This window comes from Natator depressus, chromosome 19, assembly GCF_965152275.1.
Source record: "Natator depressus isolate rNatDep1 chromosome 19, rNatDep2.hap1, whole genome shotgun sequence".
Taxonomy (NCBI): Eukaryota; Metazoa; Chordata; order Testudines; family Cheloniidae; genus Natator; species Natator depressus.
This window is the reverse complement of record NC_134252.1, coordinates 3,242,605-3,269,680: the sequence shown is the minus strand read 5'-3', so window position 1 is coordinate 3,269,680 and position 27,076 is coordinate 3,242,605. Positions and strand designations below refer to the sequence as shown.

General features: G+C 49.3%; 1 protein-coding gene across 2 annotated transcripts in view; it reads left to right on the top strand.

Annotated features, from left to right (window-relative positions):
• The first annotated feature begins 485 nt into the window (after window positions 1-485).
• Window positions 486-27,076, top strand: part of LOC141974724 (protein argonaute-1) — a 42,552-nt gene continuing 15,961 nt past the window's right edge. The window contains exons 1-9 of one of the 2 annotated variants that reach the window (XM_074934689.1): window positions 486-623; window positions 17,937-18,120; window positions 19,469-19,589; window positions 20,371-20,552; window positions 21,557-21,693; window positions 22,754-22,888; window positions 23,352-23,439; window positions 25,405-25,552; window positions 26,388-26,507. In XM_074934689.1, the coding sequence (XP_074790790.1) occupies window positions 599-623; window positions 17,937-18,120; window positions 19,469-19,589; window positions 20,371-20,552; window positions 21,557-21,693; window positions 22,754-22,888; window positions 23,352-23,439; window positions 25,405-25,552; window positions 26,388-26,507 (1,140 nt within the window). In that variant the 5' untranslated portion in view covers window positions 486-598. Of the gene's footprint in view, window positions 624-17,936; window positions 18,126-19,468; window positions 19,590-20,370; window positions 20,553-21,556; window positions 21,694-22,753; window positions 22,889-23,351; window positions 23,440-25,404; window positions 25,553-26,387; window positions 26,508-27,076 lie in introns of those variants that run through there. The other variant, XM_074934690.1, reaches the window with a different exon arrangement.

Here is a 27,076-nt window from a genome sequence, read left to right as displayed (position 1 = left end):
TCCCTATTGCACACCCGGCACTCCCTCCCCTAGCCCCCCATCGCACACCCTGCGCTCCCTCCCCAGCCCTCCCATTGCACACCCAGCACACCCTCCCATTGCACACCTGGCACGCCCTCCCTATTGCACACCCGGCACTCCCTCCCCTAGCCCCCCATCGCACACCCTGCGCTCCCTCCCCAGCCCTCCCATTGCACACCCGGCACACCCTCCCATTGCACACCCGGCGCTCCCTCCCCTCGCTCAGACAGGACACTCCTAGAGCAGCCGCAAGGGAACCCGCCCAGCCTCGCTGTGGATCCAAGATGGCGGCGCTGTGCAGACGCGCTGTGGGCCCGCAGGGAGCTGCCGCCCCGCCCCGCCCCGCCCCGCTAGGGGGCGCTGCCCCCGCTCCGCCGCCTTTGTGGGCGCTGGGGCCGGGCCGAGTGGCTCGCGCCGGCGCTGGTTGGCCGGGCGGTGGCGCCTGCGCACTGGGGCCCAGGCGGGGAGGAGGAGGAGGCTGCCCAGAGGCTGCGGCGGCCGCAGCAGCAGCGGGAGGCGGAGGGAGCCGCGCTCGCCCCCCGTCCGCCCAGCTCGGAGCCGTGCCCGCGTGGATGGGATGGAAGCAGGACCCTCGGGAGCAGGTACCGGAGCCGGGAGCGGGGTGGGCAGGGGGGGTGCGGAGGAGCAGGTGCCGTGGAGCAGGGGGGCTCGGGCGGGGGGGTGCAAAGAGGCAGGGGGGCTGTGCAGGGGGGCTGTGCTGTGGGGCAGGGGGGCTCGAGCCGGGGGGGGGTGCCGTGGGGCAGTGGGGCTGTGTGGGGGGGGTGCAGTGGGGCTGTGCCGAGGGGCAGGTGCCGTGGAGCAGGGGGGCTCGGGCGGGGGGGTGCCGTGGGGTAGGGGGGTTCAAAGAGGCAGGGGGGCTGTGCAGGGGGGTGCAGTGGGGCAGTGCAGGGGGTCAGTGCGGGGGGGGTGCAGTGGGGCAGGGGGGCTGTGCCGTGGAGCAGGGGGGCTCGGGCGGGGGGGTGCCGTGGGGCAGGGGGGCTCGAGCGGGGGGGGTGCCGTGGGGTGGGGGGGGTGCAAAGAGGCAGGGGGGGCTGGGCAGGGGCAGGGGAGCTGGTGCAATGTGTGGGAGCTGCGATGGGGGAGGAATTGGGGATGTGATGCGGTGGGGAAGAGGCATGGGGGTTGTGTAGTGGGGGAGTGCAGTGTGGGGATAAGGGGCTGCAGTGGGGGAGAGGCTGCACAAAAGGGGAGAGGGAAATTGGTGCAATATGGGGAAGGGGGTATGTGGTGAGCTGCCAAGGAAGACAGTGCAGTGGGGTTACAAAAGGAGAAGGGGAGTTTGTGCAATATGGGGTTATGGGGCTGCAGTGGAGAGAAGGAAGTGGGGGGAGGTGTGCATGGAGGATGGGGAGACTTTGTTTTATGGGAGAGGGGGCTGTACAGTGAGAGTGTGAAAAGAGATGGGGGGTTGGTGCAATGTGTAGTTAGGGGCTGCACCTGAGGGAGAGGCCGTGCAAAGGGATGGAGAAGTGGTTGATGCAGTGTAGGGGCAGGAGGTCTGCAATGTGGGGCCTGGGAGGGCTGTGCAATGGGGAGGGGAGGCTGTAAATTATCGAGGGGCATGTGCAATGGGTGGGATTCAAGAGGGATGGGGGCTAGCATTTGTAGGGTTGGGGTCTGCTATGTGGGGTCCAGGAAGGCTGTGCAGTGGAGAGGCACTGGGAGAGAGGGGCTGCTGGTGCACTGGAGGTGTAGGGGGGCTCTTGAGTTGAGGGCTGTATGATCTGGGAGTGGGGGGTCCTGTGAAGTTGGGGCCCGGAAGGCTCTGCGTTGGTGTTTGTTCAGTGCTGTGTATTGTAAAATGGGGGCTCAGTGGTGGGAAGGGGGAGGACAGGGCTGCTACTAGGGGGTGTCAAGGAAGGATGGGGAAATGGGAAGTGTTGTAAGGGAGGGGCCTTGGGGGGGCTGAGTGTTGCATAGGAGGGGGTGTAATGGGTTGTTGAGGGGGCTGCGGGATGGGGGTTGTGGAAAGAAGACCCTTTAAAGAAATGAGTGAATCCAACAGCTTCAGGGAGGGGAAGTATGGAAAAGGGGAGATTTCTTGGGCTGCCCCCTAGCGAAGAAGATGGGGTAGGTGCTGCATGGAGCAGAGAGAGCTTTTCGGGGTGGATTGGCAACTGAACCAGGGTTGTGCAAGGGGCTGGTTGCAGAGGAAGGGGACTGTTGGGTAAAGGAGCCGCAAGCCCCATCAGGATGGTGGTGGGAAGCAGCAAGCTCCTGCAAGAGGCTGACTAGGGGGAGGGAGCCTGGGGGACTGAGGCAGCTGCAAGGGGCAGGATAAGGGGCTGTTGAGTTGAGCAGCAGGTGCATGTCCCTGCAGAGCATGGTGTGTATAGATGAATCCTGCTGCTAAGGTCCTGGACTGCCAAAGACTCCTTTTATATCTCAGACCCCAGAAAATGGCTTATCTTTCCAGGATAGGGAGGGGAGGAAGAATCCCCCATTTCTACCCATCCTCCTCCCCCACCTAATGCCTGCAGGAGAGTCTTAGGGCGAAAGGCAGCAGACGGTGCTCGGCCTTGGAGCAGGAGTGCTGGCGCGCTCTTGTTTGGACACAAGGGCCAGTGGCGGCCGTTTTCTTGTGACAGAATGAAGTGGTTTCTGTCTCTGTGCTTGGGGCATGCGTGAAGTCTGGGCTTCCTTTGCACGCCTGACAGCTGGAGAGGGGAGGCAGCGACTGTTGCTAAAGAGATTCATTCTAGTGCCCTCAACGGTGTTTAACTGGGTGTGCTGGGGAGAAGCAATGTGAGCGGCTAACAAGGCTTCTGAGACTGTCCTTTCCTTGGTTTGCCCCTCCCCTGCAAAACCCCTCCAAAAGTCATTTAAACTGCCGCTTTCGTAGCAGTAGATCATTTAATTCTTCTTCATGTGGGTTCCATGGATGTTTTTATTTGATCTCAAATGCGTGACTTTAATTTCCTACAGAATATTACTGCCTAAAATAAAGGGTGGTGGGTGGAGAGAAGAAATCAGTCGCGATGCTAGATCATCGGCTTCTGTTAGGCTCTTGAAACTAAATTGATGAGTTTGGCGCCAGTTAAAACGGGATTGGCTTAATTCTGAAGTAAATTAATTTAACTTGAACGCATTGAAGCCTCAGTTATAACGTGGGTGTTTTCAGTGTCATGGGGAAATAGCTCATCTGTACATTGATAACTAGAAGCTAATACTTAACACTGGCTTATTAGCATTCTGACTAGTGTGACCTCGTGGTTAAAATAGGAAGCTGGGAACCAGGACTCCTGGGTTCTGTTCCTGATTTTACCAGTGTTGTGCTGTGTGACCTTGTGTGAACACTTAATCTCTCTGTGCCTCTGATTTCTTATCGATAAAATAAGGATAATGATGCCCTCTTCCCTTACACAGTAAAGCTAAAGTAGCTTTGAGATCCTAAGATGGAAAAGTATGCATCAGATTAGAATTGCATTATATTGTTCATCTTTGCATGCCTTGCACTCTACTGTATTGGGTTCAAGTCCTTTGAGTGGGGGAAGTGTGTTGGTGGACTAGACTCCACATTTAAAGACCCTGCCGTGAATGGCTGGATCATGGGAATGCAGCACCTTATTCGTTCTGGTCAGTTACTCATCAGTTATTGCAGGAAGCTGTGGGAACTCTGCATAAATTATAGCAGGCTGCTGCTCTAGGGTGGTGGCCTTTATTTTTCCTTTCCACCACACACTTGTGAAAAACTTGATTTGCAGATGGCGTTACTGCTGCTGCTATTGAAGCAAAAAGGGTGTCTGAGAGTCAATGTAGTTCTTAGTGACCTCACCCACTCGAGAAGCCAGTAGGGATTAAGTCCACTCAGCACCTAGCCAGGGTCACACCCAATGTGCATGAACTTGCTACAGTTTTCACCCAGTCCAGAAGCTGTGGGCTAGAACAGTGCACTGTGGGGCGTGCGCCACTGATCTAGGCTCTGGACACTGCTCATAGAGCAGCTATGGCTGAGCATCACTGACTGTGCCACCCCCAGCAGCTGAGACGCCAGAGATGGAAAAGGTCCACTTTTCTCCAGGCCCAGTGTGGGGGACACGTCCTCAGTGTCTAGTGTGAGTGTGGTCGTGTCTAACCCATAAATCTAACAGATCCGCCAAGAGGCTCTCTTGACTACCTCCCGTTGTTTCTGCTTGTAAAATCTGCTACTCTTCGCTCATAGAATGGCTCTGAAATCCATAACTGGGTTCTGTATGCAAAGGCCACCTTGTCTGTCCCTGAAAATCTTGTGTAATGACACGGAGAAGAACTGTTTTGCTTTCCATTAATCCAGTTAGGCTCATCATGAACGTTTGAGCAAACACCACAGCAAAGGAGATGGGGGAAAATATCTGTACTGAAAATTATTTGTATATTTGTAATAAAGTACATCGAACTTCTAGGTGCATGCACAAAATAAACAATTTCAATGTAACATGTATCAATAGAAAAAAATTCTGTACACGCCCTTCTCAGTTCAGCTCCCTTTCACCCCACTCTCCCTCTTTAGCTATAGCCTAAGCAGCCAGATAAACCTTGCATCAAATAGTACCATAATCCTGATCTTTGATTCGATAGTACAGTGTATGGAAAAACTTAATATAGATATGTGGAACATAAGAATGAGTGGAAAGACAGCAGAGAAGAACTCAGCCCTTTCTGCTTTTAAATTACATGCAGTTAAGAAAGGAAGTTTTGGGGAAAAAGGAAACTAAACACACATGCATGGTGGTTTTAACTACTAAGCCCACTCTCCTGTAGTTGGCACCTTCTATATCCCTTACAAACTTCCTAAATACCGTTAAGATTAACCGTTGTCTTTGTGTGTTAACCTCCACAAAAACTGGCAGCTGTTTCATTCTAAAGGATTTTTTTATCTTCAGGAAACACGAATTCATGTCTGGGTATTTACTGTGTTTCTTGGACAGGATTATTTCATGCAACAAAGGCGGGAGAAGCACCTTGCCTCAAGACATAACATGTGATTTATCTCTAAATGCTTTCTGTTGTGTAGCTACAACACCTACGAAAGCAAATGTGAGACTAATGATTAAAATGGCAGATGTTAAAAGAAATCAGGAAAATAAGCATACTGAAATTATCCTGCAAGGATGCTCTTGTTTGGTTTGTAGGGTGATTTTTTGGTAAATCACTGCTGTGTGCATACACTTTAATCATTTTAGCATGGCGGAAACTGGCATTTAGATCCCAGTCTTTGGGCCTGCTCCATTGATAGGGAGTAGCTTTGTATGCTACTACAGTAGAATCCTTAAAAAGGAGGAAATAGTGTCTCTTTGCCTTGTCCTGTGTCTTTGAACACAGTAATCAAGTGTCCGAATGTTTGCAGTTCCGTGTGTCTGCAGCTTAGTGGCTTCTGTGTAGAAGTTCTAGATGACTATATGTGTAAAATGCAGCTGGAACAAGGGCATCTCTTGCCTCTTCTAGACACTGAGAAGGCAGAGATCTGACACTCCTGATCCATGACTGAAAAGACTGGATTAGCAACCCACACTGAAGATATTGTGAGAATCTTGCAAGCAGCCAGCGTTCCAAAACACTGCTGGCCTTTTCCATACAGTGAGCAAATACATATTTCCATATATAGTCCCGTACTGCCTACTGCAGGGTTTCCTGTACTTCTCGCTGAAGCAGCTGGTACTGGGTCACAGTCAGACAGGATACTGGACCAGGTGGACTCCGGGTCTGATTCAGTCTGGTAATTCCTATATTTTCTATTTGTTACAGTGTAATCAGCCTGTATTCTGCAGTACGCTACTATCTGTGGAGTACGGGAATCAGATCCTAGACTAATTCACAAGTGAAAGTGACTTTAATGAATTCAGTTTCCACCTCAGCAGATGTTAACAGAGCCAGCCTTGGAAATCTGCAAAGCCTGTCACTGTGGTGGGGCTTCTGTTTTATAAATGTCACGGCTCTAACTTTCCCACCTTCCCTGCTCCCGAAAACTCCCGTGCTTCACGGTTCTCCATATTTCAAGGAGCACAGCAAAGCTTTTTCCTAGTTGCTAGCAGGAAATGTGGCTTCTGGCTATGTGACGTGAGGCATCATAGTCTGGGATTGGGTTAAGTGTGTGGCTGTCTGGAGAGTGTGCTTTTAAAACATCTTAAAAACTTGACTGCTGTGCACAAACTCTGGAGCCAAGAGACCAGGGTCTGCTTCCACTGCTGTACAGGAGGCTGGAGGTGGACCAGGTATTTGAGGGACTATTTTATCTCAATGACCCTTCCCAGAATTATAAGGCGGGTGCTGTGCTTTGAGGGGTGGAAGCAAAGTAATGGAGGCGAAAAGTGAGACATTTTCCCAGACTCATTCCAGACATTAATCCTCTGCACAATTGCAAATAATGGAATTGTTACTTTGCTTGGAGCCTATAATCATTATTATTTTATTGGTAGTGTGATGGCACTTAACAGCCAAGTGCTGGGAGCTGTACAAACATAACACAAAGATGACCTCTGTCCAAAAGGGTTTCCAACTTTAGACCAGAGATGACAGATGGATGTAACAAACAGATGGGGAGCACAAGGGAACAGGGCTGGAGTTGCAGCTTCTTGTACTCACCTGTCATGTCCCAAAACCATTATCTCTTTTTAAGTTAACTCGGCAGGTGTCATAAAATCATTCAGCAGGTTTAGGTTCATTAGAACCTCCTTAAAATCCACCCCAAAAAATTGGTGGTATCTCCCCAGCTTGGTTTTTATTAGCAGGTGCTGTACTGAGGTCTCATATTACTAAGAGGGATTTGTGCAAAATACATTGCATTATGTTTTCTAGTAGTCTTCGAAATTTTAAACCTAAACTCAAATTAAATGAGCCTAGTACATCTTATGGTACATTTGCTTTCCGTTTCACTCACTAAATTGCTAATTTGCAAAACCCAGTGACTCTCAAGGAGTTTCCCAGTTGTGAACAGAGCTTGGCAAGAGTCTAGGGTGTCTCGCAGAAGTTTGCAACCACGCTGGTGCAGACAAGATGCAGGTCTGTGCAGACAAAGGGTGGGTGATGTTTTTAATTTGGCAGTTCCAATTTAGACACTTCTGATTTCCCAGTTAAAAGCTGAGATCCTGACACTGCGTAACAATGTGCTTTACAGTTTAAGGCTCTCTGTGCAGTGTCTACAAAGAGCTAAATTGCTTTCAGAAGTAAATACCATAGTAAAACAGATTAGTGCCTATTTCTTCACGTTTCTTGGACACAGCTACCAAGACCCGGGCCAGAAGCAATACTTGGGTGGCTGGACAATTCAGTTTTTCCCCCAGAAGGCTGGCCCTGGAGCATGCTGACAGATTTAATGCTTTGAATCAGTGTTTTCAGTCTGAGCTCTCTGCCTGCCATGTGGTCATATTCTAATTATGCTCAGTTTAGTGTTGAACCAAAAAGCCACTACAGCCTATATTAACCTAATTGCTGTTAAAGTAACTTGTGTGATAGAGAATTAATGTTAGTGAGTGCAAATTTGCAGAGATTAGGTAAAGGAAAGTGTTTTTAATAAATCTACCTCTGCATATATTTTTCTTCTGTCCCCTGTATCAAATAATGTCTTCCTCTGTGCATTTAAAAATGTTAGCTTGGAGGTGGGAAGTGTATAACCACTATTAATTAGTTTTAAACTGGAAATAAGGCACACATTTTTAATAATGAGTAATTATTGGAACAGTTTACCAAGGGTTGTGGTGGATTCTCCATCATCGATAATTTTCAGATCAAGATTGGATCTTTTTTTAAAAGATCTTCTCTAAGTATTGCGAGGGAGTTCCTTGGCCTGTTTTATACAGGAGGTCTGACTAGATGATCACAATGGTTCCTTCTGGCCTTGGCATCTATGAATGTGCACTCACCAGGGTAGACCAGACAGGAGTGGTGGCAACAGGCTTTTATTTAGTTTGGAAAGAGAAAATCCTTAATCCTGAAACAGTAGGGAAATTTATCTTCCACCTTTTTAAATTAAAATCTCTTCAAGTGAACCTAAGAGCACAGAAACCTCTTTGCATCTGGTGTGCAGCCTTTTACAGCAAATGAAACTGCATAGTTGTAATTAGCTATTTAGTAGTAGCAGGTATTAAATTTTGCTATTTTAAGTCTATTTGCTGCATTAGGGAAAACAAGACACTCAAGAAAATAGGTGCTGGTGATTCTCTCCCAGAGTTAAATTTTGATCATAGGCTTGAGAATGAACGTGAGGGGACTGTGGATGAAGCTGTGTTTCTGCTGTGACTTTTTTTGTGAGTGAGCTGCTAAACTGACAAGGAGGTCTGAGCAAATCCTCCTCACCCAGCAAATGTTTTAATGGAACGCATTGTCCAGCAGGTTCCGAGATCTTAGTTTGGGTAATGCAGGAGGAAGAATTGTATTGAATTAGTAGCAATGTCCTGGGAATAGACGTCCATATTTTCTTGTAATTTTGCTTGGCTCTGTGCAAAAGAGAAATACAGCCCTCGTCCCCTCAAAGTTAATAGAAGACCATCTCGTTCTGTGCAGGCTGTTAACTCCCCCCGCCTGAATATATCGTCCTTCATCTGGTGTTGCCACTTGCTCTCTGGCTTTTTATGAGAGGTTTCATTGAACTGATTCAGGGTGGAAGATCTTTCAGGGTGTTTAAAGTGAGCGTGGGGTAGTGGTGATTAATGGCCTTTCTCTGTTTATTAACACACCACTTGGTGACAGCCAAATGTGTCCCCTCAAGGCTTTTGTAAAGCAACCGGTTTTTCCTCAAAACCCATTTATAATTTTCTCAGATTCCTAACTTTATTTTTTAAGAACAGGGTGTGTGCGTGAGGTGTGTGAGGGGAGATTATTATACAAACTCTGCTGTGTAAAGAAACTTCTTTTTGTGTGTCTGTCCAATTCCAGTGGCCCGTCTTTTTTTTTTTTTTTTTGAATAGAGCATTTGGAGAGGATTTAAATTGACATGTTAATTTCATGCCCTCCTAAACATTCCGGGTTCTCACCCATCAGGCAGCTGTTGGTCAATTGGTTGTGTTTGCCAGCTGTTCCACTAAATATATAAACAAAGCGTCTTTCAGCACTAATAACCCCAAGTGGATTTTTACCTTGACTCCTGTTGCACCCCATACACACACAACCCTTCCTAAAAGAGCTGGTTAGTTCACGAGGGGCTGTTTTTTCATGTGTGAGAGTACATAGCATGGGGGGGGTTCTGGTGCGAAGTGATCAGAGCTCTCCCATCGCACCTCTATCTTAATGGCTCTGGGGCCCTGCTTTTGTGTGTTAAAGTCTGCAATTCCTCCCAGTCTGCTGAATTTATAATGGCAGGCAGATTTCATACTGCTCACTGAATGCATTGTACTCCAGCAAAACCACTGTGCCTCAGCGCTCTCATTTACATGACAAAATGGGAGTTTATGCAGTTTTACCATGGAGAGTTGAGGTATGCGGAGAGAACCCCCTGTCTCCAGGCAGACGGGTCACTCCTAACAAGCTTCCCTCTTCCAGGGCAAAACTTACACATTCCATTGCTGCCTCCTTCCCATGCATATGCCCCCTTCATGGCTGGTCTTAACCATTTGTATTTGCTGTGTCTCTTCTGGGGGGGAGGGAAGAGAAGTGTTTTGCATCTTGTTCAAGAGTCCTGCACACTTGCACGGTGATGGTTTGTAGCAAGTGTCAATCCTGTGAGCAGATGACACACACGCGCACGTGAAAATGAAGCTAGTGCAGGCTGCAGGTGCTCAGCCCGTCCCAGGGTATGGCCCACCAAGTGCACAAATATTCGTGCCCAAATACTGTTGCTGGCCAGAGATACCTTAGCTACTGGTTTAATGGAGTTCTCTTCATCTAGACCTGGGTTTGTTTATGCTGGAGGTTGCTCCCAGGCCTGGGTGGTACTGGGATTCCTACCCGAGTGGTGCCCCCAGACCCTGCTCGTTGGCCCTGTCTAGCTAGCAGGTGTAAAAGTAGCTGTCTGGCAATTTGCTCTTCGTATTCCACTTTAAACCCCCGAATTTCCAGCTGACACTCTGCCTGCCATGGGGTAGAATAACAGTTCACTAGTTATGATGCTAGGCACTGAACAAATATAATAAATGACAGCAGCTTTTCACCTGTAGATCTCAAAGTACTTTGGAAAGGAAAATAATTATCCCCATTTTGCCAAAGTGGCACACCTTGGGGTGGGAGGTGACTTGCCAACAGTCACACCGCAGCTCAGTGCCAGCACTGGGAGCAGAATTTAAGTTTTCAGACTCCCAGTCACCTGGGCATGGACTTTCCACACCCCTGAGTGATGTAGTTATACCGACATCAGTTGGTCGTGTAGACCAGGTCCAAGGATTTGAACTTCCTCACATCCGCCAGAAGAGTCTCGTAGCCTAGCTTTCTCCTCTTATGAAATCCCTCCTTTCCAACTGGTCACAGTGCTAATTTTTGGGTACCATCTCTCTAGCAACGATGTCGAACTTAATTTTGTTGCAGTCACTGTTGTTTAGTGGTTCAAGCTATAATTCTTGAGCCAAATCCTGTTGTCAGTTAGAACTAACTGCTTAATCTGTGGTATTAATTCACAGGCTTAATTAATTATGAGGCTTAATGTTCATAAAGTATTTTGAGGTCCTTGGATGAAAGGCTTTGTAAATGCAGAGTCTTATTTATTAGCCAGTCTGTATGGCATTAGGGTTGCAGTGCCCTGACACCATGGGAGCTTTGAGAGCCATTTTTAGCTCTTGCATTGTTTTTTCTTTGTATTGAGAAGGCTCTGGAAAGGCTCCTCTTCTACAGAGGTGCAAGGTTTGCTTTTAGCACAAAAGCAACAGCTATCATTAACTTCAGTGGCAGCTGCGGATTGGGTAACTGGCAGAGTGGATCACAGGTGGCCAGTGGGGAAATGGGAGGGAAGGAAGATGCTGGAAAGGGTGGTGCTTGGGAATAGATAACATTTTGGTTCTTTTGTCCCATGTTCACAGCTGCAGTGTGTTCATTTCATTTTGTTCTGCAAATGTCTGAACCAGAGCTGCACCAGCAGCGCCGTGTGGGATCTGATGTAGCGTGTGCTGCCTGGCCATTTGCTTTGGCTCCCTTGTGGATGTGAAGCCCTGCTTTTGCTCTTTCCTCCCCTGTAGGACAGACTTCTCAATAGCTCTCGTCACCTTAGAAATTGGTTTGTTGTCGGGATTCCAAGCAATGCATATGTTGCCCATCTGCATCTCTGGGCCTGCACTTTCAAAAGTTGCTTTCATCCAGGGAGTTCCTCTCTCAGAACCATGACATGGATTGACTTTGGGGTCACTCTATAACAGTGGTTCTCACCCTTCTGTCATTTGTGGATCCCTAAAAATTTTGAATGGAGGTGGGACCCCTTTGGAAATCTTAGACATAGTCGGTGGACCCTCAGGGGTCAATGAACCACACGTTGAAAACAACTGTTCTGTGGTAACAACAGCATTGCGTGGAACCCCTAGACATAGTCTGCGGATCTCCAGGAGTCCGCGGACCACTGCTCTATTACACTTGGAGACAAGTTTCAGAGTGGTAGCCGTGTTAGTCTGTATCAGCAAAAACAACGAGGAATCCTTGTGGCACCTTAGAGACTAACAAATGTATTTGGGCATAGGCTTTCATGGGCTAAAACCCACTTCATCAGATGCATGGAGTGGAAAATACAGTAGGGAGATATATATACACAGCATGTGAAAAGATGGGAGTTGCCTTACCAAGTGGGGGGTCAAGATTCCTGAGTCTTTTTTGCAGCTCTGCCACTGACTTGCAGAGTGGCATTTTGCAAGTCACTTCCGGTTCTGTGCCTCAGTTTCCCCATATGTAAAATTAAGGTAATGCCTGCCTCATGGGAAGAGGTTGGTGGGGCTTGATTCATGGTTGTAAAAGGCCCTGAGATCCTCAGATGACAAGTGCAAAAGGAAGGTAAAGTGTTAGTCAGAGGAAGTTATGTCCTTTCCCTGCCGAGACTATCATTGGTATCAAATGGATTGCCAGAGATGCATATTAGGAATTGCAAACTATGGCATGTACTTTTTAAAGAAATGCTTTAGCACAATTTAATAATTTCCTGGAAGGGAACTGCAGGAGAATCCCCCTCCCCTCTCCCGGAAGTTTTGCAAGCGTTGTTAACAGAACCTGGTGAAAGTAAGAGAGCAGGGAAGTGTGAGTTTAAAATCGGATTAGATGGAACTGTCGGGCTTCATTGTCCACAGGTTTCAGAGTAACAGCCGTGTTAGTCTGTATTTGCAAAAAGAAAAGGAGGACTTGTGGCACCTTAGAGACTAACCAATTTATTTGAGCATAAGCTTTCGTGAGCTACAGCTCACTTCATCGGATGCATACTGTGGAAAATACAGAAGATGTTGTAACTTTTGTTTGCAAAAGTCAGCAACTGCAGGGACCTTAACCGATTACAGCACTTGCCCTGCTGTATGGGAGTAGGATTCCTGGGTTCTATTTCTTGTTCTACTGCTCATTCACCAGACTTCTCTGAGCCACAGGTTTCTGCCTGTAAAATGGAAATACTTTCCTATGCGACGTGATTTGTAAAGTTTAAGTTGCTTGGATGAAAATGCAAAGTGTATTTAGTACAGTATTTGCAAAGGTGTTGTTTGTGATCCCTTAAGATTAAAATTATAATTTAGCATGTGAGTACCTGGAAAGGAAAGGGCCCTTGTTAGAGTTATGGAGCGCATTGGCATGTTGTTTTTTTAAAATCAAACCATTTGTAAAGATGTGTGCAATTGAAAAATTAGATTCCATTGCACATTTGAGAAGTGAATTTGAAATTCAGATTGCTCTTCCTACTTATTCTGCTGCTGCTATTTTCAGCCTGGAATTGAAATTTGGATTTAAGTAGAGCCTGAGACTGGCTGTCAGTGAATATGAGCGAAGGGGTAGGGGGCAGAGACTGGAGCTAAGAGCACCATGTCCTACAGATCTGGAATTGGAACGGCGGCTCCAGCTCTCTGTGACCAGTTGACATAGATACCAGTGGATCATGCAGGTTGAGAGCACTGACCAGCCAGTGCAACACAGTCCCTTACACCTGGCCCAGCTGGCTACAAACGTGACCAGACTGCAGGAAACAGATAGGGAAGCAGGGGGTTGAGGCTGCTGGGTGAAGATTAGCCAAGTGGGAAGGCAGTGAGAGGAGTGGGCAGGATCTGTGGCTGCAGCCTCTTGCGGGGGGTGGGTGATATCTGTTGATGACATTATTTCATGTAATATTTTATAACTGCACCAGAGTCCAGGGATGCCATCAGCTTAAAACCACACTTTTCTTCTAGGGTTTCATACTGCCTCCCCATCATTAGAGTATCTGGGCACTGTCCGTGTAAAGTCAACAGCAATAGTGAAGTCCATTGTGAACTTCATGGGGTCCCTAGTGCTTCTCCTTCTATGGGGTTAAAATGCTGCTTGGAGCTGGGATTTAGTCTGGGAGGGGTGGCATTATTTTTAGATTTTTATTAAATTCCTTTTTTGGCTGGTAGAGGCTTTGGGGTAGGAAGGAGGTTCTTTTTATACCCACTGTTGCCTTTTTAATGATTTCTCTACATAAGAGATTTCCTGCTTTTCCCAAATAGCTCCTTTCTAGCAGTGACTGGAAACCCATGGGAAGATGTAGGGCAAAGTGCTTTACTGTCAAACCACCTTTAAACTTCTCCACTAGGTACCAGGTTGGCAGCATCCAAATAAATCAGAATGTAATTGTTGCAAAAATATGCCTAAATGTGATTTCTTCCGCCACGCAGAGTTACTGCTTGTGGCTGCGTTCTTACCTAGCGTCTAGTGGAGAAGATACAAACCTCAAGGTAAAAAAACTAGCAAAATCAGTGTGTGTCAGCTGAACAGTAAGTAGCCCCTGAGCTGCGAAGGTTGAGCTAGCTAGTCATGTTGCATCATGGCCAGGAAATCTATGCCAGTAGTTTCATCCATTATACAGTAAACTTGCACGTCTTGGTTTTTTCACTGGGGAGTGCGGCTCATCTGGTTAATTCCTTCTCCTAACACAGCCCCTTCACACCCCTCCTATTAGCTGCTAAGGAGTGTTTATCTTCTGTGCATTGTCACTTGAGACCCTAATTTGCTTGTCCTTCCCACCTGTGTAAGGAACAGCTTCGCTACAGGCCTGCTGCGGAGAGCCATAGTTCTGAATACAAGAACTGAAATTGGGATTGCCTGGGTTCTAATCCCCGTTTCCCAGTGGACTCTGTAAAGCCTTAGGCAAGATGGATTAAGTTCTGTGTCTGATGCAGGAAGTCGGTATGCTCGAGGTGATGGACACAGTATACCATGGGAGTGCGAAGGGCTGTGGAATAGTTGCTTTAGCCTTTATTATTAGACATGGTCATGCTGAGCAAATAAATGGAAAGTGGGGTTGCTTTTGAGACTGTGAGTTTGCTGGAGTCTGTCTTTGAGTCCTGCCAAGTGCCCAGCACGCTGTTAGGTGCTATTAAATAATAGTTCCCAGAATGAGCCTCATTTCTGTTCCCCGGAGCACAGGCCAGCCTCTTGTGTCTGTCTGCCAGAGCGGGGTTCCTTCCCCATTGTGTGTGCTTCTTGCTTGTAAATCAGGCTGGGGACAGGGTTCTGGGAGATTGGGGCTCGTCAGATTCCTCTCTGCTCGGAGGGGACAATAGCTGGTTGTGCTGTGGGGAGCTACCCTGGGGATTGCCAATGAGGCTTTCTCCACTGTGACTCTGACACTGAACTCTCTGTGACCTGGCTGGGAATCCACCCCCAAACTCGGTTCACAGGAGCAGGCAAGGGGTTAAATGTTTGATTCCAAGTAAATATTCAACCTGGTGATTTGAAAACCTAAAGAGAGGAACGTGCCTGGACTAAAACATCTTTAGTTTTTCTCTTTTCACCTGTAAAATGCTGCCAATGCCCTGTGCTCTGAAACCCCGACATGTGACATGGAGAGAGACAATCTCCTTTTCTTTTGCTATAAAACATCCTCTATCTTCCACCTGGGGCTACTGGGTGAGGGGTGGGAGTGGATCAAAGCAATGAATGTGGCTGGTAACTATTCTGCATTCCCGCTGCTGCAGTTTTTTCCCCCTCCTTGTCTGGGTAAGGGGTTTGCCTCTGGGGATTTGCCGTTAATCCTCTAATATCCGTGTCTCTTGACCATTCAAAACTTGAAGAACAATTGTTGGTAATTACTGGTATTTATCTCTAGTTGTTATCGGTATTATTAAATCATGATTGGAGGACTTCAGTAACTCAGCCAGAGGTTCCAGGTCTATTACAGGAGTTGGTGGGTGAGATTCTGTGGCCTGCGACGTGCAGGAGGTCAGGCAAGAGGATAGTGTTGTCTGAGTCTATTACTTTTGCTAATAGTGACAGGTTTCAGAGTAGCAGCCGTGTTAGTCTGTATTCGCAAAAAGAAAAGGAGGACTAGTGGCACCTTAGAGACTAACCAATTTGAGCATAAGCTTTGTAGCTCACGAAAGCTTATGCTCAAATAAATTGGTTAGTCTCTAAGGTGCCACTAGTCCTCCTTTTCTTTCTGCTAATAGTGTTTGTTACGGCAGTGCCCAAAGATCCCCATTGTGCTAGGTGCTTTACAAACACACGTGGAGAGACAGCCCCTGGCCTGCAGAGCTTACTGACTTGGATCCAGCCACTTGTGCATCTAGGCTTCACGTGAGAGTTGGGGAGAGGAGAGGCTTTACTAATGTTTAAGTATAAATCTATTCAGGGGCCTCCAAGCTCCTGTCCCCATCTGCTTCCCGTGTGGCAAGTGTCTAAGTCAAACACATTCCCCACCACAGTTGCCGCTGATAGATCCCTCTCAGTGGCCATGTAAGTGGCGAAGCTAAGGGGGAGAATGGACCATCTTCCCTCCTACAGGGGGTTCTTCTAGCCTGACTCAGGCACGCTGACACGGGGGTGGGGACGATGGGACGTAATGGGGGGACCTTGCGTATCCGTGGCCTGTGCCTGCTCTGTGAAGAGGCTTGTCGTCATGGTGCTCCTCGCTAGCACTACGCTTAGCCCTTTGCTGCACCCCACAAGCCAAATGCCTTTGATAATCCACATGCATGGCAAAGCAAACTATGGTTTGGGCCGGTGGGAGCGGGGAGTGAATGGTAGCTGGCTTTCTGTTTTCAGGCCGTCTCTGAAAGACCTGTTCCTGCCATGCCTTCCATCTCCATATGTAGCTTGGGGCAGTATCTCTGCTGTGGCAGGGTGCTGAAATCTGTTGCTCTTTGTCTGGACAGTGTATAAAGACGCCTCTCTGGGGCACTGGCATTCAGTGCTGAGGCCGACTGATAAAAGTTCCGCTTGCTTTCAGGCTGTGGGAGAGGGTCTTTGTTTTGTGCAGAAGTCACAGTGGTCCCTCAGCCCTTGCAGTGACGCCCTCCTGCTGCGAAACAGGGTGCAGATGGCCGGCTTGAAAGCTCGTGGGATTGTTTTTATTTAATCCAGCCACTTAATTACTCATGAGACCACACAACTTTCAGATGCAAAGCCTGAAGCTTGCATCCTCTAGCAGGCCTCTGTCATTGCCAGAGGCAGGCCCCTTGCTAGCTTTATGCTGATGCCAAAGATGGATTTATTTATGGGGCCCACTTCTGGAGGGTATGCTAAACAGTGTCTCCCTCCATCTCATTCTGACAACCATCAAGGCTTTTGCCTCTGTGCCGCGGTGCCTGGCTTGGGAGTTGACAGGACCAGAGTCTATTTATAGGGCTGTCCTTATAACAAAGCATTCCATTTGTCATAGCCCAGCATGGATCATGTTTAACTTTACCATCACTTCCGTGCAGCTGAGCAGACATGCCCTAGAGGCAGGCCAGCGTTTGGCCTTCTCTACATTTCTGTGTCGGCGAGTGCCATCTGATGGAATGGGATCACCGGAGAGGTTCAGGGAAAGATTCCAACGGGAGAATTTCCTGCTGGGAATTAGGATGGGGTGGGTGGTGAAGTATCAGCCCTTCCAGTTTTGTAGTTTATCTAAATGTCAGATGTCCGTAATCCCACATGCCCATCTGCCTCAAACACTCAGCTCGTCGCCAATGCCGCGGCTTGTGGAAAGAGAAGGTTCTTGGCAGAAATGCAGGGTTGCACTTGACCTTCCAACCACCGAAGAGTGTTCCATCTTCCAGAAGTAGTGCCAGGAGGGCTTTTTGTTCCTAGTGCTGGCTACTTGTGTATAATGATGAGTTCTTCTGTGCAGCGTGGAAAAGATCAGTATGCAGCTTGGGAAAATTACTGGCTGCTTTCAGGCTCTTTTTAAAATAGGCATTGGGCACAACCGGTCCTCTTGCAGCCGAGTTAATTGAGTGCTACCCTGGGTTCCCGCTCTGTACGTCTGAGCAGCGGTTCATGTTTCAAGTGTACTTGTGATCAGGGCACGTGGCTGGGAGCCAGGATTCCAGCCTCAGTTCTGTCACCATCTTGTGTGATCCTGGACAAGTTGCTACCCCTTGGTGCCTCAGTTTTCCCATCCGCAAAATGGGGATATTTGCCTACTGTGTGGGCGGTTTTCCTGTGTGCAAGGTGCTCCAGATGCATGGGTGAAAGGCACCACAGAAGGGAAGAAGTCAGTGTTATAATCTGATACATTGACTGGGCTTGGCACTTGCAGAGAACAGGTGAAGCCTCTTCCATCTCTAGCTGCTCTGATCCTAGTTCTGAAGTTGTAAGCACCTCTTGCAATGCTGTAACCTAGTAAACTTCTGTAAAAAATTATTTGCAATCGCGTCTCCACCCCACATCAGGACTGCAGCGAGACTGAAACAAAGGAGAAATAACACATTAGAAAAAACAAACATGTCATCTGATAACTAGAAGCTCTATTGAGTGCTGCTTCTCTGGCTCTTGTCCCCAAAAGCTCTCTGTGGAATTCCAGCTTCACAGTTCCTGGCTGCTTATTTATTGTGGTCTCCCCAGATCTCCTGACCTTCCAAATGTCTCTTGTTCCCTAGCTGCAGGCACTTACCTGCCACCCTTGCAGCAGGTATTTCAAGCACCACGTCGGCCTGGGATAGGAACCGTAGGGAAGCCTATCAAGCTCTTGGCCAACTATTTTGAAGTGGACATTCCTAAGATTGACGTGTATCACTATGAAGTGGATATCAAGCCCGATAAATGTCCACGCAGAGTCAACAGGTAAGGCAAGTATTAAAGGATTCAGCACTCTTTCCTGACTCAGTTCCTTTGTACAGAAGCAGCGGTCGTGAACGCTGTTCCCTTTCCGGGAGGTGTGTGGTGCAGGGGATGCACCAGAGTGAAGCTTCTGTGATCTCTGTTCCCTCCCCACGCCGGGATGTAGAACAGAATGTGGAGAAGTTTCTGCTGTTCCTGCTTGTGCCCAAGACCATGTGAAACTTCTGGGACCTCTTTGCAAAATCTCCTGTAGCTTTTTGTCGCCTTTGTGAAGTTCAGTGGATAATGTGATCTGGATGTGAGAAAACGAAACGTCGCCTTTCCCCAGCAGAACCAATTTTTCAAACACTGTCCCATTCAGTGTGAAAGCAGGGTCAGGTTTGAATGTGCAACAAGACGCAAAGCGCTCCAGATTGCACCGTGATTGTTTTACTCCCCTCTAATTGCAGTGTGGCTTGTGACACATGGATTGCTTTGTTCCGGAGCGGTGCTGCGCCCGCCTGGGGCAGCAGAGTGAATTCTACTAGCACGGCTGTCTAATGGCATCCATGCTCGCTCTAGACACTGAGAACATACCAGCTACAGCTGTATTTCTTCTTGGATGGAGCTAGCACACTCTCAGTCCAATGTGCTCCAAGCCTTCCTGAGCCGAATGATGTGGGCATTCTCCTAGCTACGCAGATGGCTGACCCACAAGCTGACACGCAGACCTGTACAGTCCCAGTTTTCCTGTGCTGCTCAGCATTTGTTCCTGGTCCTGATGGCTCAGGAGATATTGGACCGTAATACTGTCCCCGGTCCCTCGGAGCAGCTGGGATATTTTGGCAACAGATGCAGACTTAAAAATAGAAAGCCCCAGATCCTGGGCCAGTGTAAGTTCTTGCTCCCCTACTCCCCCCGACCCCAGCAGCATATTTAATTCAGAACTTGGGAGACCAGTGAGCAGATGCTGCTATTGTTCCCAGGCCATTTGGCAGCTTATGTCTGTGTAGACACTTGTCGTTCTCCCCTGCCCTTGTGGCACGCTCCCCGGGGCTGCCACCCGCTCCGAGTGCACAGGTGCACATTCCCATGTGCCTTGTAACCCTGTTACACCATCACTGATTTTTCAAGATACCGGGCAAGGCGCACACCATTCATCTGGGGGCTGAAGGGTTGTCTTTTATTGTTTCTGACCTGCCTGAGGTCCTGCTATCCGATCTGGAGATGGCCCAGGTTACAGTAATTTTTATATGACCTGCTCTGTCCCAAGAGGCTAAGCTGGGAGTCAACCAGCCAAATAAATGATCCAGTTAGCTTTGCTTTTCTCTCCTTTTCTTCTTCCTTTCTCTTGCCACCCTGTTCTCTGTAGGGAGGTTGTGGAATACATGGTGCAGCACTTCAAACCTCAGATCTTTGGAGATCGGAAGCCGGTGTATGACGGGAAAAAGAATATCTACACCGTCACTGCCCTGCCCATTGGAAACGAACGGGTGAGAGCGGGGAGCAGAACCTCCTGGGGGTGGCCCAGCCAGGGGTGCTCAGTGCTTCCTAGGAGCACAGTATGCAGAAGGATTGAATGGGGGCGTGGTTCTGGATCTAGAAAACAAAACGAAAGGAACTTGGGGATGGGGAGAGGGGCCCTGTTCCCCAAGCCTGTGGCCAAGAAGTTCGGCCCATGGGTAGAGATGTGGGGATGGGTGGGCTCTAAGTTCCTGGGGCCAGTGGGTGAGCTCAGAGCAGATATTTGCGGCTGACTGCTCATGATACAAGGGAAGTGTCATTGTGTCATTTTGCTGATGAGGAGACTGAGACACAGAGGTGGTGGTTTGTGTTATGTTACTACCTAGCAGTGTCAACCAAGCGTGCTTCCTAGAGATTGCCTAGACTAGTGGCTAGAGGTACCAGCCACGTCAGGGGCCCTGCTGTATCAGGCTGTGTACAGGAGGTGATCCCTGCCCTGTAGAGCTTATAGTCTAAACAGATGACCCGCAAAGGCTGGGAGGGGAAATTGGAGGCCAAGAGCAACTGCCCAAGGTCATGCATCCGGTCAGTGCTAGAGCTGGAACGTGGACCCAGGACTCGGGGTCCCTGCTGTGTCTGCTGGACCGCGCTGCTTTTCTTAGCTACGATTTTTTTCAAGGTAGAAAGTCCCATGCCCTGAAGGGGAAGAGGTGTGGGTGGAAAGAGGTGATGCAGCTGGAGGGGGAAGATGTTGCCACAGTCTGGCTAGCAGTGTTCTAATGACGTCTCTCTCTTCCCCTACTGCCTCAGGTTGACTTTGAGGTAACGATCCCAGGGGAAGGCAAAGACAGGATATTTAAGGTCTCCATCAAGTGGATGGCGATCGTGAGCTGGCGGATGCTCCACGAGGCCCTGGTGAGCGGGCAGATCCCCGTCCCACTGGAATCTGTCCAGGCACTAGATGTTGCCATGAGACATCTGGCCTCAATGAGGTAATCTGCTCCCCTGGGCGCTTGGGATGGGGTGATGTGTCCGGGGCAGGAGCAGCAGAGTCCGGAGGAAAGCTGGCGTAATCGAGCGTTCATCGGAGTGGAACTGCGTGTGCTGGAGAGACATTGGGAGTGTTGCCAAGAGGAGCTGAGATCTCCCAGGGCAGGTCACGGGTAACAGTTACACATCTGCTGCCTTGCAAAACGAGCGAATGGCGTGTGTGTGTGGTAGCGATTAATGCAATTCCCTGGGCACCGGTGCACCTCGGTCTCTCCTGTTCTCTGCCCGGGCACAGCCTGGTCTCCTGTGGGCTGGGATCCTTCAGTCTCACTGTGGTGGTTGGGGTTCGTATGTGGGTTGGTGGCCTGTGCTGTCACTCTGCCTTCAGTGCTGCAAGGACAGCCCTTGCACACGAGGGATTGAGGAGTCTGGTGGGTACATTTCGAAGAGAACTGTCTACTGTTTTGCATCCTTGTGATTTCCCCCTGCTGAGTGATGGGGGCAGATGCTAAGGGTCAGCATCGCAGTGCTCATTCTCTAGGCACGGCACGTCCATTAGCTAGCCCTCGCCGTAGCCCCGTGAGGAGGCAGAGATGTTTGGGGAGGCCGGAATTTCCAAACTTGAATGTCCAAAGCCTAGCTTTTCTCAGCGGTCTGCATTTAGCCACCTAACTTCAGGCTTGACTTGTCTTCTGAGGGGCTGAGTGCCCCCAATCTTGGTGGCTTAGGTAGATCGTAATCAATTTGGGGCAGGGACCATTATTTTTGTTCTCTTGGTACGGTGCCTAGCGCAGTGGGGTCCTGGCCCATAACTGGGACTCCTAGGTACTCCCACGATACAAGTAATGGGACTTCAGTTTGGTGCACCCACATGGATGTAGGTGGCTAAGTTAGAGTTTTTAAGCCATTCCCGTGGGCGTGCAGGCTGACTTGCAGTCCCTGTTTCCGCACAGTCAGTTGCTGACATTGCTTTGAATAACATGAGCCTTGTTTCCCTGGTTTGCAGGTACACCCCTGTGGGCCGTTCCTTTTTCTCCCCTCCTGAAGGTTACTACCACCCTCTAGGAGGGGGCAGGGAGGTTTGGTTTGGGTTCCACCAGTCGGTCAGGCCTGCCATGTGGAAGATGATGCTCAACATTGACGGTAAGTCACCTTCAGTGCTGGCAGACTCCAGCTTCACCTGCTAATGTACACCCCTCCTCCCCCCAACGTGTCCCGCTCAGGCACGTCAGCACTGCTCGCCTGCCGAAGTGGGATTGATTTTTAGGGTGCATCTATGCAGGGAGCGGTAATGAGTCTCAGAGCCTGGGTCTACAGGCTCCTGGGGCTTGCACTATGGCGCTGAAATCAGCCACGCAGACGTTGTGGCTCGGGCTCTGAAGCCGGGGTGCTGGGTGGGGTTCAGAGCCCAAGCTCCAAGCCGAGCTGCAACATCTGCACGGAGGGTTTTAGGGCTGTAGTGCAAACCCAGGTCTGCAGGCTCTGAGACTCTGACGGAGACGTGTATCCCAAGGCACTAGTTACAGGGGTGTCATAATATCTGCTGATTACAGTGGGAAGGACTGTGCGGTGAGGGTGGGCATTTCAGAAGGGGTCAGTGCGGGCCTAACTGAACCCGTTGAGTTGGTGGGCGCTTCCCAGGAGACTTCAATAGGGGCAGAGCTAGGTGAGGGGCCAGGAGGATGCTAAATGCAGCTTCCTGTCTGACGCGTCGCTTCGTACTGCAGCCAGTGCCGAGGTTCTGCACTAGAAGAGGCCAAATCTTTTGACTGTCCCTTTGGGACAAGGGGTGGGTTTGTGGGTGTTCAGAGACTGCCTAGCACAGTGGGGCCCCACTCCTGACTGGCGCTGCCCTTCTCATTAGAAGTGATGTGTCTCCACAACTCCGTGCTTTGTCCAGTGGATGCAGGGCTGGGTAGGGTGGCGCAAGGAGGTGGAGGGTCTAGTTCTGCTCTCAGGTAGGTCACTAGGAGATTTGTTAGGCTGTCAAATTGTCTCCCCGGGGCAACTCTGGAAGCCCATTTGCTTGGGATGATAGACACTAGACTGACCACAGCAGCATGGGGGAAACGTGTGCTAGGTTGTGATGACCCAGTGCTGACTTAGGGCAGGGCCCAAGATGTCGCCTGCTGTCAGAGAGTGCCTAGTACTCTTGAAAGAGAGAGGGAAAGATCTCCACGTCTCGCACTCTCCTTCCCTGCAGTCTCGGCGACCGCCTTCTACAAAGCCCAGCCCGTGATTGAATTCATGTGCGAAGTGCTGGATATCCGGAACATCGACGAGCAGCCAAAGCCCCTGACGGACTCGCAGAGGGTGCGCTTCACCAAGGAGATCAAAGGTAAAGAGATGGGGCACTCTGGCGGCAAGGGCGTGTGCAGTGTCTCATGTCCTGTAGGTGGATGGGACGGTGTTGAGATCCCAGGGTACAGAGCAACTTTCTGCCTACTATGGCCTTATGGTGAAGACTCTGACCTGGAACATGGGAGACCTGGGTTCTAATCCCAGCTCTGCCTCAATCGTCTTGCAAACTTGGGGAAGTCACTTTAACCCTTCCCCCGCCATCTGTAAAACAGGGAGGATTGATGAGGGTTTTGCAGATGCACTCTTTAACCCTTAGCACCCTGGCATCTTCCTCATTGGCAGACCAACACGTACTTCAGAGGGCATGTTTGTAGATAGTCTCCAAAGGGTTAACGATTTAATTAAAGCACATGTGGAGTAGACAGGAAGCTGGTCAGTGAAATGCTTGGTGGAGTTCCTGACATTGATCAGAGATTTGCTGTCTCTCTCTCTTGCATTAGGTTTGAAAGTAGAGGTGACCCACTGTGGGCAGATGAAGAGGAAATACCGAGTGTGTAATGTTACCAGGCGACCAGCCAGTCACCAGACGTAAGGCGGGGGGGAAATGCCCTTGGAAAAATCTGAGCCATTCTCTTAGTTATTTAGCAGCTGCTGGTAGCATTAGTGAGATACAAAAGGCAAACTCTATAGCATGTGACGGTAAAGGGAGCTCTGGTGTTCAGTTCTCTGCAGATGTGCTGCACAGAGGGACTTACATGGCTGCATGTAGAGTGCTATAAATGACAGGAGCAGGATGCAGAGGAGGAGTGGGAGCTGAGAGGAGGTTCTTATGATGTTAGGAGGCATGCAGCAGACTGCATGAGTTAACTCTCTATCAACCTGCCCATAGAGTTTGCATCTCTTTGAATTCGGCTTTGTACTTGGTCAAAAATAGACATTGGAGAACAGAAGGTTTAATCAGGAGGTAAATTAATCCCTTAAATTATTTGTGTGTGCCCATAAGCATGCGAGGGGGTTGCACACAAGTAGAGACAGTTCCTTCCTCAAAGAGCCTTTCTAGGACTCCCCAGTAACCTGTAAAATGCACCAGGAGACACTTGCAGAAGTCCAGGATTGCTACAGATCCTCGGGTGTGGGAGCTGTGGATTGGGAATTGGCAGTGAATGAGCTGTGGCTGGTCCAGGTCTCTGTGTGTGATGTGTTAAATGGGAATTGTACCAGCCTTTTGGTTGCCACTTTCTCAAGGGTGTCCCCTGCACTGTAGCTAGAGCTGCTCAAAATATTTTTGTTTAAACATTTTGTGATGAAAATGTAAACTGATTTATTTGGGTAGATCTTTGTGGTTTTTGAAAACTGAAATCTGTTCACCGGAATGATGTTTGAAAACCAAAACTTAAACATTGGTGGCAAAAACACTTATTTCACGATTGCCTCTGAAAAATAATTAGCAGTTTTGGGCCAGCCCTTGTTATAGTTCTGATGCCATGGGGCTGTTTCTGAAACTTGTTGGGCTCACCAGTAAATTGGAAACATCAAAGGTAAATATGTGGGAAGAACAGATCCAAGTGCAGGCAGTGGCTCCTTGAAGGGGTTGGAGTTTGTTCCCCAGCAGATCTCCCCTGTGCCTCCCTTTTAGCTCAGGGAATCCCTTTCTGGACACTTGCCTCCTGGGCCAAGCATTGCTGCATGCGTTCCTTCTGCACCCGCTGTAGAGCACAATTCAGAGTGTTTTACTTCCCCAGCACTGAGTGCTCCCGTCTGCCTCCCCCTGTTCTTTTAGTATCCTTAATTCCAAAACCCCTTCCAGGGACTTTCATTTGAAATTTTGACCAAGGAAGTCTTGGGCACAGTCAGTACTGAAATAATGTGATGTCTCCTCAGGGGCATTTGTAGCTTGTTTGGCTTTCTAATTATGACCCCATTAAGAATGTCGGGGTGTCTCCGGGTTCTCCAGAAGCTCTTTATGGAGTTGGGGAAACGACTGGTGCAGGTGGAGTTTGTGTGTCCCGGATTCCTGCCATTGGTTAGGCAGCATCATTTAATTCTGTGCAGCTTAGCAGCACGAGTTAATTCTCTGCTGGTTCTAAAGTGTCACACCTCCCCATACCCCTTTAGCCCTTCAAGAGCCACTGTCCTGTTGCAAGAAGGGATAAATTGGTGACTTTCCTCTTGAGCCCAGCTGTGCTGCTGCAGAGGGCAACCGAGCAAATATAAATCCCTGTAGCCATCAATTTGTGTACCCAGCAATATTATGTGCAGTGTGTTCTGTAAGAAAAGGATTTCCCTGATTAGCTTGTGAAATCAGTGCTTGATTTGTAGACCTCAGAGCAACCCAAGGGTCAGGATATTCCTGTGCAGACTTGCTGTGCAGCCATCACTTTGCTTTCTCTCTCCCTCATTTGTAATTGGGGTATGTGTGCCCTGCATGCGCAGGTGCTTTGGACGCTGCTCTGTTCCCTCACACCAAGCAGAAGAGTGTGTGCTCTGGTTTGGGAAGTATGTAGGATTTCTTGTTTAAGTAGATGCATCCTGAGCATCCCCCTCATCTGCCAGGTTCCCCCTGCAGCTGGAAAGTGGCCAGACAGTGGAGTGTACAGTGGCTCAGTACTTCAAGCAGAAATACAACCTGCAGCTGAAATACCCCCACCTGCCGTGTCTGCAGGTCGGCCAGGAACAGAAGCACACATATCTGCCCTTGGAGGTGAGTTCCAAGTCACTACTAAACGGGGCTGCCAAGGCCTAAAGTGTTCTCCCAGCCTGCTTGCTCCGTGGCCTCTGCTGAGGCTGCCCGCAGGGAGACCAGTTCCATGTGACTGTTTGGGAGGGGTGGGGAGACTGCAATGTGCTCGTCAATCTGCCGTCCTTCCCCCTTAGTCCAACCTGGGCTGGACTTGAACTGGTCACCTGGAAGTGAAGGTACCAACCCCTCGGTGCACTGGCTGGCTTGCAGAGATGCACGGTGAGCAGGGAGTGAATGTTTTGCACCTCAAAGAAGCAAAAGAACCTGGCCCATGTCCTAGAGTGTGTGGCCAGAGAAGACCACCAGATCTAGTCTGACCTCCTGTGTGTCACCAGCACCCGCATGCCAAGCCTAACCACCAACATTAGACCAGAGCATTACAGCCCTCTGGACAGTAAACCGCTGTGCGCTGCAGAGAGAGAGCAGGAGGGGCTGAGGCTAAGGGGAGCCCCCCGACTGGGTCTAAAGGGAGCTTCTTCCAGGAAGCAAGGACTGCAGAGTACCTCAGCAGAGCAGTGTTACTGATGTAGCTCCTCCCAGCAAAGTCTCCTGGTGCAGGAACTCTGAGCACCCCTGCTGGCTATAGGGATTGAACCCAGCACCTCTGATCTCAGTGGCTCTGTTCCATGTAGGGCTGTGACAGGCTCATCAACTTCTGTCTGTGGCCCAGATACCACTAGAGGGGGCCAGAGCACCACATAGAACGGGTAGGTTACAGGTGCTCAAGGCAGCTAACCATGTGGGTCTTCTAACATGCTTCTGGCTGCTGCCTCCCGCTCTCTGCCCTGCCCTGTAGGTATGTAACATTGTGGCAGGCCAGCGGTGCATCAAGAAGCTAACGGACAATCAGACGTCAACCATGATAAAAGCAACGGCGAGATCTGCCCCGGATAGACAAGAGGAAATCAGTCGACTGGTATGTGGCACTTGTCCCTGTCCTCTGGGAGGAGGTTTTGCGGGGGGAAAGAGGAGCATCCTCCCCAAGAACCATGCGGGACTCTGAGCCGCATGGCAGCTGACTGTCACGTAGTATATGAGTGGCAGAACTGCTGTAGTAAGTCATGCTTCACTCGCTTGTATGGCGCATGCAGTCGGCCATTCTGCTGTTACTGGGGAGTGCTATGAGCCATTCAGGAGAGCGTAGTGAGGATAATGATCTGATTAGTCTAATGCCATACGGTACTAGAAGTCCCCTTTCATAAGCCTATGTATTTATATACAAATAAAAACTCTCTCAAATAAAGTCAGCTCCCTCTGTGGCCATGCAAACTTGACGTGCACAGTGCAGGAACCTTGCTATTGGAGGAATCCCAACCCAAAGAGCTAGAGCGAAAACTAGAATCAAAGACTAGAGAAATAAACCTGACCCCTGAGAACCCATGGGGCAGGGATCATTAACGGGATCCAGTAGGACCTTCTACCACTAGGAAAACTTCTTGCCAGCCCTTCAGGGGACATGCTACTCATGGCACTCATCCGGCTGCC